Raw genomic sequence first — 12,857 nt, forward strand, 5'->3', positions numbered from 1 at the left:
GGGTACACTCACACACACACACACACACACACTCACACAAATAAACAGGAGCCGAGGCAGGAATGGGCATGAATCAATATGAACTGCTTTGTGGGGGTCTTAGTGGAGTCATCAAACAGTCATTTTGAATAGCATTTTAAGTATTACAGGGCGATGAAAAGATGTTATTTGCATTGTAAATCAGACTTGTGTCTGCAGGAATTCATGGATTTTAGCCAGATTGTACTTTACAAAATGTGTTTCCATTTATTTCAAATTGTTATATTTGATTATAATCAAAGTATATCTTAACAGAATGTAATGTAATGTTATGACTGATTGTAATGTAATGATGTAATGAAGTCTATGGTCTAATATTTCTGTGGAGAGCTAGCCAATATGTATTTTTCCTTCCCTATCATTCATATATGATATTAATAGACACATAACCACCTGTCAGAACTTTAAGAACTGTACTTGCGCGCACACACACACACACACACACACACTAGTGTTCGCTGATGACTCATAGTTTGATTGACCAGACATTGGATGGAGCTCTTGCCATATCAGCGAATGACAAATCTGCCCAACAACACTTTCCCTATATCTTTATTACATTGTAATAACACAATAATGACAATTACTTGCACTGATTTTTAATCAATCCACTTTTAATCAATCCGTTTTCTTTCAAACAAGTGGAAATGTCGGTTAAGCAGATGAATCAGATTCAAGAGAGCAATAAATATGTTCTTTTAAAATGACTCGGTGTGTATACTGTATATAATGATCAAGGAACATGTGGCATGACTAATTTGTGTGTTTATTTATTTCCACAGGTCCATCTGAGTCAGCCATAGATGTGTGAGTATTACCAGGACAGCAAAAATATACCGTGGCACCCATAGTTTTCACATAATATTTTTTTTTTTATATGCATGTACTGTATGCACAGATGCACAGAAATATGAGGTTAAACTTTAACAATTATATTAATTACAGTTATTATATTATATTATTACATTAACAATATTACACATAAAAGTAACAATACTCACATAACAATATACTGGTATTAGGTAACGCTGGTATTGTGATGACAAATTTTTGTACATTTGCGGTGGATTCATTTTTTTCTGAAGTCTCGTCATTTTTTTTTTTCAAAGGCTCTGACTTCAGAAAGAGAGAATATATAACCAGGAGGGAAGATACTGGTAATCCTTGCAGTGTCCTTCCGTTTTTGGAACTGCTTGTCAATCAATTTCCCTTCTTAGAAAAAAACATTGTGGGGTTTTGAACACTGCCTGTCATTTTCCAAACAGTTCCTGGAATTATTCTCTCACATCTGAACAACAAGCACCCACACAGCAGGACAGAGTCTCGCGTGCACATATCAAGTCTTTGACTGCCACTAAAAAACACACTCACCACAAAAACACCATCACTGAAACACCATGTTCACAAGTCTCTTTTGAGAACAATGTTAGACTTGCCATACTAAGTTTAAGTTTAAGTTTCTCTTTTATTGTCTCCCTTAGGAGAAATTTGTCTTAGGCAACTGGGAGAGCAGATCAAACATACAAAAATAAAATAAAATAAAAATTACACCATTCCAAAACATATAATTCCTATACAATCCTAATAATACACCAACATTACATGTTACCCATCACCTTACCCTCACAACAATTTCAATCACTTATTCAATAATTTGACAGATAATGGAATTAGAGAAAATTTTTATCTTTTCAGTTTACAGATTGGAACCCTATATCTCCTGCCCGAGGGCATTAGCTCATACTCCTTATGGAGAATATGGCTTTGGTCACCAATAATTTTAAGACTCTGCTTCCTAACAGACCTCTCAAAAATATCCTGAAGAGAAAGTGGAGACAACATACCAATTATTTTTCCAGCTCTTCTAACCACATTTTGAAGTTGTGACCTAAGTTTAACAGTCAAATTTCCAAACCATATTGTAAAACCATAACATATTATAGATTCAATAGCTGATCTGTAAAACAGTAACATGATAGTTTTATCCACTCCATAAACCCTGAGCCTTCGTAAAAAATGCAAGCGCTGACTAGCTCGTGTACAAACATAGTCCACTTGATGACTCCATTGCAGCTGAGAATCAAAGTAGATACCTAAATACTTATATGTTGTTACCTGCTCAACTTCCCCCTCATTAACTAAAATTGGACTATGATCACCCACCAACCTCGGGTCAAAGATCATTTCTTTAGTTTTTTTGACATTCAACATCAAGTTGTGTCCCTCACACCACTGCACAACCCCTTCTATCTCTGATTTATACATGCCGACATCTGAATTATTTGTCAGCAAACTAAGTATAACTGTATCATCTGAAAATTTAATAATGTAGTTGTTTATGTACCGATTCCTGCAATCATTCGTATATAGTGTAAAAAGAAGGGGGGAACTTACGCAGCCTTGAGGAGCTCCAACATTTGTGACCAATATATCAGAGAAAGTTGAATTAATTTTCACTTGCTGTTGTCGTCCCGTTAGAAATGCATAATACCATTTAATTATATAAGGGTTCACTTCCATCTGTTTTAACTTAAATAACACAATATCTGGAAGTAATTATTAAACGCTGAACTCAGATCCATAAACATCACTCTAACATAAGCTGCAGGATTTTCAAGGTGTTTTAAAATAAAGTGTCATAACATTTATCTAATATTTTATTTTTCCGTGTGCTGTTACAAACATACTGCTGAAACCCTGGGAGAGCATAGTCCATCCTACAATGATTGAAATCTCCTAATACAAATATCGGTGCATCAGGTTTGTTCTGTAATTGCTGGTGTACTAAAAGCTCTGCTAATCAATTCTCAGAGCTTCTAATCAAGGTTCTCTGTAGGATAATCTCTCCAAACTCCTAATTTGATGCATGACCCCTCAAGACTTAATGGACCACACAATTTGCCATATATGATACTCAAAATTTGTTCAGTCAAATGCAATCATTTATACTCCAGGGCTGCTAAAAGGTTTGTTACTCTTGAGACTTTTACAGTAATATGGATAATAAAGCAACAAACTTTTCTAAGTTGTGCTTTTTGCCTCTTACATCAGCCCATTGGATCATCTCTTGGTTCTGTTCTGGTTGTGGGCCCACAGGCAGGACGATTCATCAATGGACGATGAGAAGAGGAGGAACTATGGTGGAGTGTATGTGGGCTTACCTGCAGACCTCAGCAACGTGGCCACCGGACAAACACCCTCCACACACAAAGGTGAGAAACAGACCCAGTGATACATGCACTTCCACAGGTGTCTTCTGTAAAAAAAAAAAAAAACATATCTTACATATGCATGTCCAGAATTAAAAACTGGTGCTTGCAAGGCAGCAAAATAACAGGGTTTTAGGTTTTTTTTATTTTTTTTTTAGGTTTTATCTTAACTTCAGATCCATTATTAAAAGATGTTTTCAAATATCCTCAGATGTTCACTTATAAAATATCTCAAATTTTGGCAAATATGTTAGTTAGATCAGATGTTGTACGCAATGACAAAAAGTTAATCATGTTCTTCTGTGTTACAGTGTAAAAACTTTACATGTCTTTCCACAAAAAAGTGTATCAGATTAAAATCCTGTATAACATGTTATACTAAAAATGTTATTTATTTGCTTCAATGCTCTTTTCCATTGATGTATATTGGAAAGGAAAGACATCAAAGTCATCAAGAATTAGAATAAGTGAACATAAATCAGCTATTCATAGACATGGCGTTACTTCTCCGGTCGGCAGACATTTTATTGATTGTAACCATGATATAGAACAACTTAACATGTACAGTATTGGTATTGAAGAAGTGAAAGTTTCTCGCCATGGTGGAGATACTTATAAAAATAAAAACTCTTAGAAAGAGAGGCATTTTGGGATGTTTTACTTAAAGACAATGTCACCTTTGGGTTGAAATTAGGATTTTGACCTTTCATGTTTTCTGTTTTTTTTTTTGGGGGGGTACTATGTTTATGAACGGCATTTTTGCCTGATGTGGTATTGTTCCCATTAATTAATTTTTTATGATGTTAAGGTGGAGTCTATGGATTGGTTAATTATAATCACCTGATGTATGTCGTTTGTTATATAATCATCGAAGACAGATAGCTGAAATGTTTGTTATCCCCTGCTTTGAGTCAAATAAAAGACTTTAGAGTGCAGAACTTTTGTTATGCTTGAAGAAATATAGGTCGTGGCACCTAATTCAGCTGGGAGAGCGTGGTGATTTGTATTGATTAGGTTTTAGCTAATGAAAGAAAATGTAAACGCCTTTTTTTTTACAGTCAGTGTCAGACAATCAAAACAGAAAACGGGTGCCTAATGAACGTTAAATAGATGCAAGAAACAAAAGTAATTAAAATTAACTGTATAGATGTAAAAAAAAAAAAAAAAAAGAATATTTTATGATGATGTCATTGTTGTCAGTGTAGTAATAGTCAGAGCAAAATTAATATCCAGGACACATACTAGTGTTCAAATCTCGGGACACATCTTTTTAAGTGTTCATTTGATGCTGTCTTAAAGGGGTCATATGATGCTTTTTTAAAGATCATTATTTTGTGTATTTGGTGTAACAGAATATGTTGACATGCTTTAATGTTCAAAAAACACATTATTTTTCAAATACTGTACATTATTGTAAGTCCTCTATGCCCCGCCTCTCTCAAACACTTCGTTTTCTACAAAGTCCCTCCTTCAGACAAGGTCTTAACTTTGATAAAGAATATCTCTTTGGTTTTGAGACTTTAGTCTTTGCAACTTCAGGGATCTTATCTATGCACAATCAGCTTGTAACACTCCAAAGTGAAAGGAAAACTTGAAATCGCATCATATGACCCCTTTAAACCAGAACAGTGGCATGATGTTCTAAGTCGAAAATAGACCTACTTATGAATTTTGTACCTTTTTCTCTCCTTACCTTGTTAATCCAATGAGACACACATTTTAAAAGAGAAAGTAGGCTAGAGGAAGTGTGAGTGTGAATGCAGTCAGAATGAAGTTTCTTCAGTGTCCTAAGAATCAGCCTCCTCTTCCTGAAACGTATTACTCACACAATGGAAACCAATTTCCTCAATTCACTCTGGTCTCATGTAAAGAATTTACGGAGACATGGAGATTTCTAAAAAATAAAAAAAATCTTAAATTAAAGCAATGAATTATATTTAGGACTGTGGACGTGTGTGTGTGTGTTGGGTGAGTTGTTCCTGGAGGCTCTGGGATGTGTTAATTGGAGAAACATCTCTCCGCAGGGAAAGCGGAAAGTGCGGAGTACCAAAAAGAGTGCTAACAAAGCCAAGGGTTTGTATGTAGGGGGGGAGGGGGAAACACATCAGTGTTGTTATTGGTAACTAAAACCAATATAAAATAAAATATAATATAAATTTAGTCAAAATCATTTTCAGTAATTGAAATAAAGCTGAAATAAAATGAAATATAATTATTAAATGAAAAAAAAAAAGATTTTTTTAATGCTTTTTGAAACTAATTAAAGCTATATAGAAATATATTTTTTTAAATGTTAGAAAAAAAATAAGTGAGAAAGCAGTGCAAATAAAGTAAAAATTACTTAAAACTTAGCTACTTAATTACTAAAACATATAAAAATAAAAGTTTGTTCAAAATAACAACAAATATAGTATATGAATAATACTATAAAAACACAGATGTGCAGATGTGCCTATGATGTAAGTAAGAGATTCATCATCATACAGTGTATTGACAGCTTCGGTGTTTATAATGGGGGAGTTTTTTTTAGAGTTCTTAAAGTCAGTGACAATATTCTTTGACAATGTAGCCTAAATGTTCTTATAGGCTATTCGCTTTTTGAATAACCGTGGACATTAAATTGTTACAATTAACTGGCCTAACTTACAATGTTTTTATTCAATTGTGATCATGTTAAATACAAATTTGGTCATATTAAAAATATTTTATGACATGACACCCGTTATCTGGTACTTGCCTAAAAAGACGGGTATGATGTGCGTTGTTAACAGATTACACTAACATTAGGTTACTACCCTGAAGTTTTCACCCTGTATGTATGTATATACACTGAACAAAATTATAAACGCGACACTTTTGTTTTTGCCCCCATTTTTCATGAGCTGAACTCAAAGATCTAAGACTTTTTCTATGTACACAAAAGGCCTATTTCTCTCAAATATTGTTCACAAATAAATATTCCCCCAATACAGTAAAACTGCACATTTTAGAGTGGCCTTTTATTGTGGCCAGCCTAAGGCACACCTTGATATGACAATCTTGATATGCCACACCTGTGAGGTGGATGGATTATCTCGGCAAAGGAGAAGTGCTCACTAACACAGATTTGTGAACAATATTTGAGAGAAATAGGCCTTTTGTGTACATAGAAAAAGTCTTAGATCTTTGAGTTCAGCTCATGAAAAATGGGGCAAAAACAAAAGTGTTGCGTTTATAATTTTGTTCAGTGTATGTGTATGTATATCAACTAATGCATATTTTCTTCAACAGAATAATGACATTCTGAGCTGAAGGCACAGATAAAGGTAAGCCCATCTTTGCTTTCTTACAACTTCAAAGTATAACACTTCTTAAATTAAATAATTATTGATCAAATAGCATTGTGGCTTAAAATTCATACACATTTGGGTGTTTAATTTTACATCTTTAAAAAAACAAAGCAAACAACATAAATCATATGAAGAAACGAGCTGCCTACATAGGTAGCTAGCTTTTAAGGGAACCTAACAGTAATAAGTGACTGATTTGGAATGCTGGGCAGCAACTCTGTGACACGAATCAATTGATTTCAATGGAGTTTGCCATTAGCATGTCGCTAAGCTAACAGTGCAACACTCTAAAAGGCATAAAAAATACACAGCACACACAAATATTGAGCACAATAGCCCATTTTGAATTATACTGAATATACTGTTTATACTATATACTGAATTATACTGTTTTTAACAACACATTTCACTACTAAATGAAATATAATTATATTTAGACTGTTTTTCTTACTTGGTCCACCATCTTGGATTTTCTTCACTAAGCTTATTGAAGAAAGATGTATGTCATTCATTCTGCCTGAAAATTGAGTTAAAACAAGGTATTTGACATCCATTTGGAAAAGATGACGTACCTTTAAAATGCTGCTTAAAAAGAAAGGTTCCAAAAGAGGGGTTTCACAGCAATGCATAGAAGAACAATTTTTGGTTCCCCAAAGTGAACCGTTCTTAAAAGAACCATTTCATTTCTCATTGTAAAGAATCTTTTAATAATCTAAAGAACCTTTTCCCACCACACCCTTAAAAATGAAAGGTTCTTTATTGGCATCAATGTTTCCATAAAGAACCTTTAACATCCATTTAACCTTCGATTGCACAGTAAAGGTTCTTTATAGTGGAAAAAAGTTCTTTAGATTATTAAACTATTTTTCACACTAAGAAAAAATGGTTCTTTTAAGAACTGATTTCTGAAAGGTTCTTTGGTTTGTTATTGCATCGTTACGAAACCCCCCTTTTAGTACCTTTATTTTTAAGAGTATATTGTGGACTGCAAAGGTTTCATGGATGTTCAAGGTTCTTCATGGCCAGAGCAAAAGTTTTTTGGACAGATACACAATGTATTTGCGTGTACCTTGACTGCTCACTTTCTTATTTACTTCGCAGAGCTTTCCGGAGGGAATTTTGGCTGAAAAGTGCAGCGTAATAATCTCAACAGGACGCAATTTTCGTCATCGTTGATTGGCTCATTGGGACACGCCGGAATCCTCTGAGAGCCAATCATCTAATTGAACATTCTGGAAACTGAACTGGAATTAGTTCTGCTGACAAGGTCAGAGGTCAAAGACAAATCTGAGATTGTTAGCATCACTCAGCACATTTAAGGGCAACTGTTACCAGCACCTTGTTTCTCAGGACAATGACACACAGGTGTTAATGACAATCACAGAGCAATGAAGATACCGTAAATGTGTCTCTGAGCTCAAACCTTTTTCCCCTGATGTTGCTCTCTGTCACATGTTTATCAAGAGGTTTCACGAGTTGTTTTTAAGTAAGGCACTTTTTATGCACTTATGAGTCTGTTTTTGTTCTTTCGCTCTTTCTACTTGATTCACATCCTTTGAGACACTCTTCTCTAGTCTTAACAACAAGCATGTATAAGAAAAAATCAATTTGTTGAGTGTCATGTTTGCAAGAGGACTAAAGAAGTACAGTACATGAAGTGCCTTTGAAGGAGCTTGTTGCTGGTCTATCAGGTGAGTCCTCAAGCCCTGTACTGTCTTCTGGAGGTGAAATCAAGAGTTATGTGTTTGTGAAGGGGTTTAAGGTCCCTCCATCTCTGTAATCCAATTAGAGTGACCCAGTGAGAGCCTCTGAAGAACAAGTTTTAAAATGAGTGTATCTGTGCTAGCAGCACCTGACCTGTGAGAACACCGAGGACTGTGTAAGTAGGCTAGCACTCACACGTTTCAGCATCAGGTCAGCTGGAACACACACACTCCTGTGACACAGGGGACAAGAGATGAGGAGAGAAAGACGGAGAGTGATAGAAAGAAAGGGACCGCTTGAGCCAGACTGTGTCACAGCGGGTGCTGAATGAGACACTGATTCCTGAGGGATGGCAGGATGTGAGCCGACACTGTGACACGTGTTCTAGCTGAACTCCCATGACTCCCGTGAACTCACTTTTCTCATTCCTTAAAGAGACAGTTTCCCAAAAAAAAAAAAATGTTTTGTCACTTACTTGCCCGCATGTCATTCCAAACCTGTATACCTTTTTTCTGTTGTGTCTCACAAAAGGAAGAATTTTGAAGGATGTACTGGTCATATTATGGACTATATAATTACCATAAAACATCATAAAAGTAATATTGCTGTTAGTATTATTATTTTAGATTTTAAATTTAAGTTTGGGGTCAATAAGATTCTTTTAAAGAAATAAATGTCTCATGCTCACCAAGGCTGCATTTATTTGATCAAAAATACAGCAAAACATTAATTAAAAAAAAAATATTATTACAATTTAAAAGAGCTCTATTATAATATATTTTAAAAATTAATTTATTTTTTTTTATGTAAGCTGAATTTTCAGCATCATTACTCCAGTCTTCAAGGGTCAATAAGATTCTTTTAAAGAAATAAATGTCTCATGCTCACCAAGGCTGCATTTATTTGATCAAAAATACAGCAAAACATTAATTAAAAAAAAAATATTATTACAATTTAAAAGAGCTCTATTATAATATATTTTAAAATGTAATTTATTCCTGTGAAGGCAAAGCTGAATTTTCAGCAGCCATTATTCCAGCCATCAGTTTCACATGATCCTTCAGAAATCATTCTAATATGCTGATTTGCTGTTCAAGAAACATTTCTTGTTATTATGAATGTTGAAAACAGTTGTGCTTAATATATTTGTGCAAACCTTGATACCTTTTTTTTCAGGATTATTTGATGTTCAAAGTTTTTAAAATAATATTTATTTGAAATAGAAATCTGCTGTAACATTATAAATGTCTTTATTGTAATTTTGCTAAAAAAATTATTTCCGACTCCAAACATTTGAATGGCAATGTGTTTATATATATATATATATATATATATATAAATGTCTTTGTTCTATTTTTAGGCGTAGATGGGATTCAGTTCTTTTAAATCTGAAGTATATTTGCACCTGTCCTCTCTCACACATCTCAAGTGTGTGACAGCTCTTTCACACATCACAGATGAGAGATTCTAAAAATGAGCGTGTTTCTCAGGTGCAGCTCTCACCAGCAACTTCACATGCAAAGCAGTAAATTATTGGAAAATATTTTACTCCAAACCCTTTTTCTTTGCTGCTTGAGTGGCTACTCTCCTGAGTGACCGTTCAAAGGCAAAATGTCCGGTGTGATTGTTCTGGTGATTTCCATTGATTTTTCTAGAATGGTGTAGCGCTATGGCTCTGTTAAAACATTGCTCTTCATTTGAGAGCAGCAACACTGGCTCAACCAGTGGCATGAGTTTTGGCAGGACTTGTTTGTTTGAAAACTGGCAGATAGGAGGACTGTTTAAAAACTGTAAATTATTATTATTTGTTTCGTTTTTGGAGTTGCTAGTGGAACAGAAATGACATTTTATCTTTAAAGAAAAATTTAAAACAACGCAAAAAATTTGAAGTTCAACGCACAGCTTTTAATGTGCCTTGTAAAGGATGAATGTGAAGAAATTGATTACAAATGGGATTTTTAAATCTCAATTATGCCCAATTATGTACTCAGGAATTACGAAAATAACTCCAAAATGTTTTTTTGTGAAATGCTCATGTAAATTATTTCAGAGTAGTATAAATATTAAAATTACATAATACTGTCATCTCAAAAGGTCTTTAATTTCAACATGACATTAATAAAAGTGATCTGATTATGAATTGTTATTGTTATTGTTTGCTTTCGGTACAGGTCATGTTAAACAAGTGACGACAAGTGACGTGACATGTGGCCAAGTATGGTTACCCATACTCAGAATTAGTGCTCTGCATTTAACCCATCCTAAGTGCACACACACAGCAGTGAACACACACACACACCGTGAACACACACCCGGAGCAGTGGGCAGCCATTTATGCTGCGGCGCCTGGGGAGCAGTTGGGGGTTTGGTGCCTTGCTCAAGCATTGACATTTCTGTTGTAATCTCTCACACACAACTGACTGAGTTCAGTTTTGTGTGCAGTATGAATCTCTATCACCTGTACTTGTTCTGCAATGGTTGTAAGCTCTCATAATGGACTAATTCATTCTGCCAGAACCTGCAGCACAGTGAGCTCTTTCTCAAATGTACTTTATAATCTACCATTAGAAATAAATTGCGAACAAGCATTTTCCGGTGCTGCATTTCATTACTGCTGCCAATGTCTGTTTATTCCTTTTATATCAATCCCTTTATGTTGGATTAAAGAGACACTTGCTAATAATACTAGTATAATACGTACTGAATTTTATATTACACTGCTGTCTGGAACACATGATTAAATTCATATCCATATTTTATATTATTAATATTATTATGTATTGTATTATATATATTACAGTTGTTACTTCATTATTGCATGGCAAAAAAAAAAAAGGCAAAAATTAGAGGGTACATATTATTTGTTATTGTATGTGACTACATACATTTTTCAACCCATTCTCTTTGTCAGTTTCACATATTCTTTTTTTTTTTTAATCAGAGAGCTGGTTAGCTCTTGTTAGATGTGAGGCGGGGGGTCTGTCTGAGCTCTGCAGCAGTTCTGTGTCTGCAGGGAGACTCAAGTCTCACTGGTGCTCCTGATGATTCATTGAAGCCCAGACTTCAACCAGCCTGATATGAAATAAGCAGCAGTGGCAGGCACTGTAGCCTTTCCTCACGGCTGCGTTTGGCACTTTAAAGGCAACTTTTCCATATATTATCTTTGACATTTCACATGCATTAGTCTCACATGCTTATGTGACGGTCTTGCCTGGGCGGTCTGCTTTCTGCACAATGGAGACAGTGTGTGTAACAGGGTTTCACTGATTCAGAGAGAGAATAAACCATTTCCACAGCAATGCTTCATTAACTCTGCTCTGTTTATTTGAAAACAGTTCTTTTTTTTTTTATTCTGTCACTTAAATTCTTTTTAACTTTGTGATCGTATAGTGTTTCAGTTGTTACAGGTTGAATATAGATGACACACATTTTCAATTAATTATAAATCACAAATCAATGAATGAAGATCCTCAATGAAATACAGAGCAATACAATTAAACTCACAGTTAAGGGAAACATCCCCACCTAGCGGAGAACTTGAGTAACTCATTTTGAATAAAGCAATTTAACACAAACATTTAACAACATACCTGCACAATGGAGACAGTGTGTGTAATAGGGTTTCACTGATTCAGAGAGAGAAGAAACCATTTCTACATAAAACACAAGACAACACACAAATTGATTGCAATCAGGCCTCGTAATATAAACGCGTTATAACTCGATATTGAGCAACACACTCGACGCCAAACAAGGCTTAACAGAGTCCCAACATTAATTGAAAGATACAATCACAATAAAGCAAATATTTGTGTGTTTTGGACACTTATAAATGGTAATTCTCAGACCGCGAAAAACGTGCAACTTACCCACAGCAATGCCTCATTAACTCTGCTGTGGTCGGTCCCTACTCCACAATATTGAGCAACACACTCGACGCCAAACAAGGCTTAACAGAGTCCCAACATATTCATTGAAAGATACAATCACAATAAAGCAAATATTTGTGTGTTTTGGACACTTATAAATGGTAATTCTCAGACCGCGAAAAACGTGCAACTTACACACAGCAATACTTCATTAACTCTGCTTTGGGCGGTCCCTACTCCACAAGCTAAATCACATCACGCACCACATAGATGGCGCGGTCCCCATTTATGCAATAATTTAACATACTTTTTCACTCCGTTACACTTACATCCATCTAGAACCCATCAGTGTGACTGGCACAGGGACGCGGGAAGTAGGGGTGCTGAGGGGGCTGCAGCACCCCCTGTTTTCAAATGGTTGCAAATGCAACGCCAAGTTTGTTCATTAAAATTTATTCAGTTTTAGCATTTAATAATTTATTTGTAATGATCTCTGAAATGTAAATTGTACGTGGGCTATAATAAACCCATGTTTATCTTTATAAACATGATTAATTTAACTTGTGATGTTTTCTATATGTGATGATTAGCCTAATCCTCATGAACACATCAGACATGAACTGTACAGAATGCGAGCAAGATTAACTTTAATACAAGGAGATAATGGCGCAAAAGCGAATATCAGATTTTTTTAAATGCCCATCCCA

The 12,857-nt window shown here is 35.0% G+C and overlaps 1 protein-coding gene across 1 annotated transcript in view; it reads left to right on the forward strand.

Moving 5' to 3' along the window:
• LOC107729835 (overexpressed in colon carcinoma 1 protein homolog) overlaps positions 1-7,711 on the forward strand; it is an 8,774-nt gene extending 1,063 nt beyond the window's left edge. The window contains exons 2-5 of the mRNA XM_016540541.1: positions 822-846; positions 3,136-3,251; positions 6,519-6,553; positions 7,679-7,711. Coding sequence (XP_016396027.1) covers positions 822-846; positions 3,136-3,251; positions 6,519-6,523 — 146 coding nt within the window. The 3' untranslated portion in view covers positions 6,524-6,553; positions 7,679-7,711. The remainder of the gene's footprint in view (positions 1-821; positions 847-3,135; positions 3,252-6,518; positions 6,554-7,678) is intronic.
• Positions 7,712-12,857: the final 5,146 nt, after the last annotated feature.

This window comes from Sinocyclocheilus rhinocerous, unplaced genomic scaffold (assembly GCF_001515625.1).
Source record: "Sinocyclocheilus rhinocerous isolate Xijiao unplaced genomic scaffold, SAMN03320098_v1.1 scaffold848, whole genome shotgun sequence".
Taxonomy (NCBI): domain Eukaryota; kingdom Metazoa; phylum Chordata; class Actinopteri; order Cypriniformes; family Cyprinidae; genus Sinocyclocheilus; species Sinocyclocheilus rhinocerous.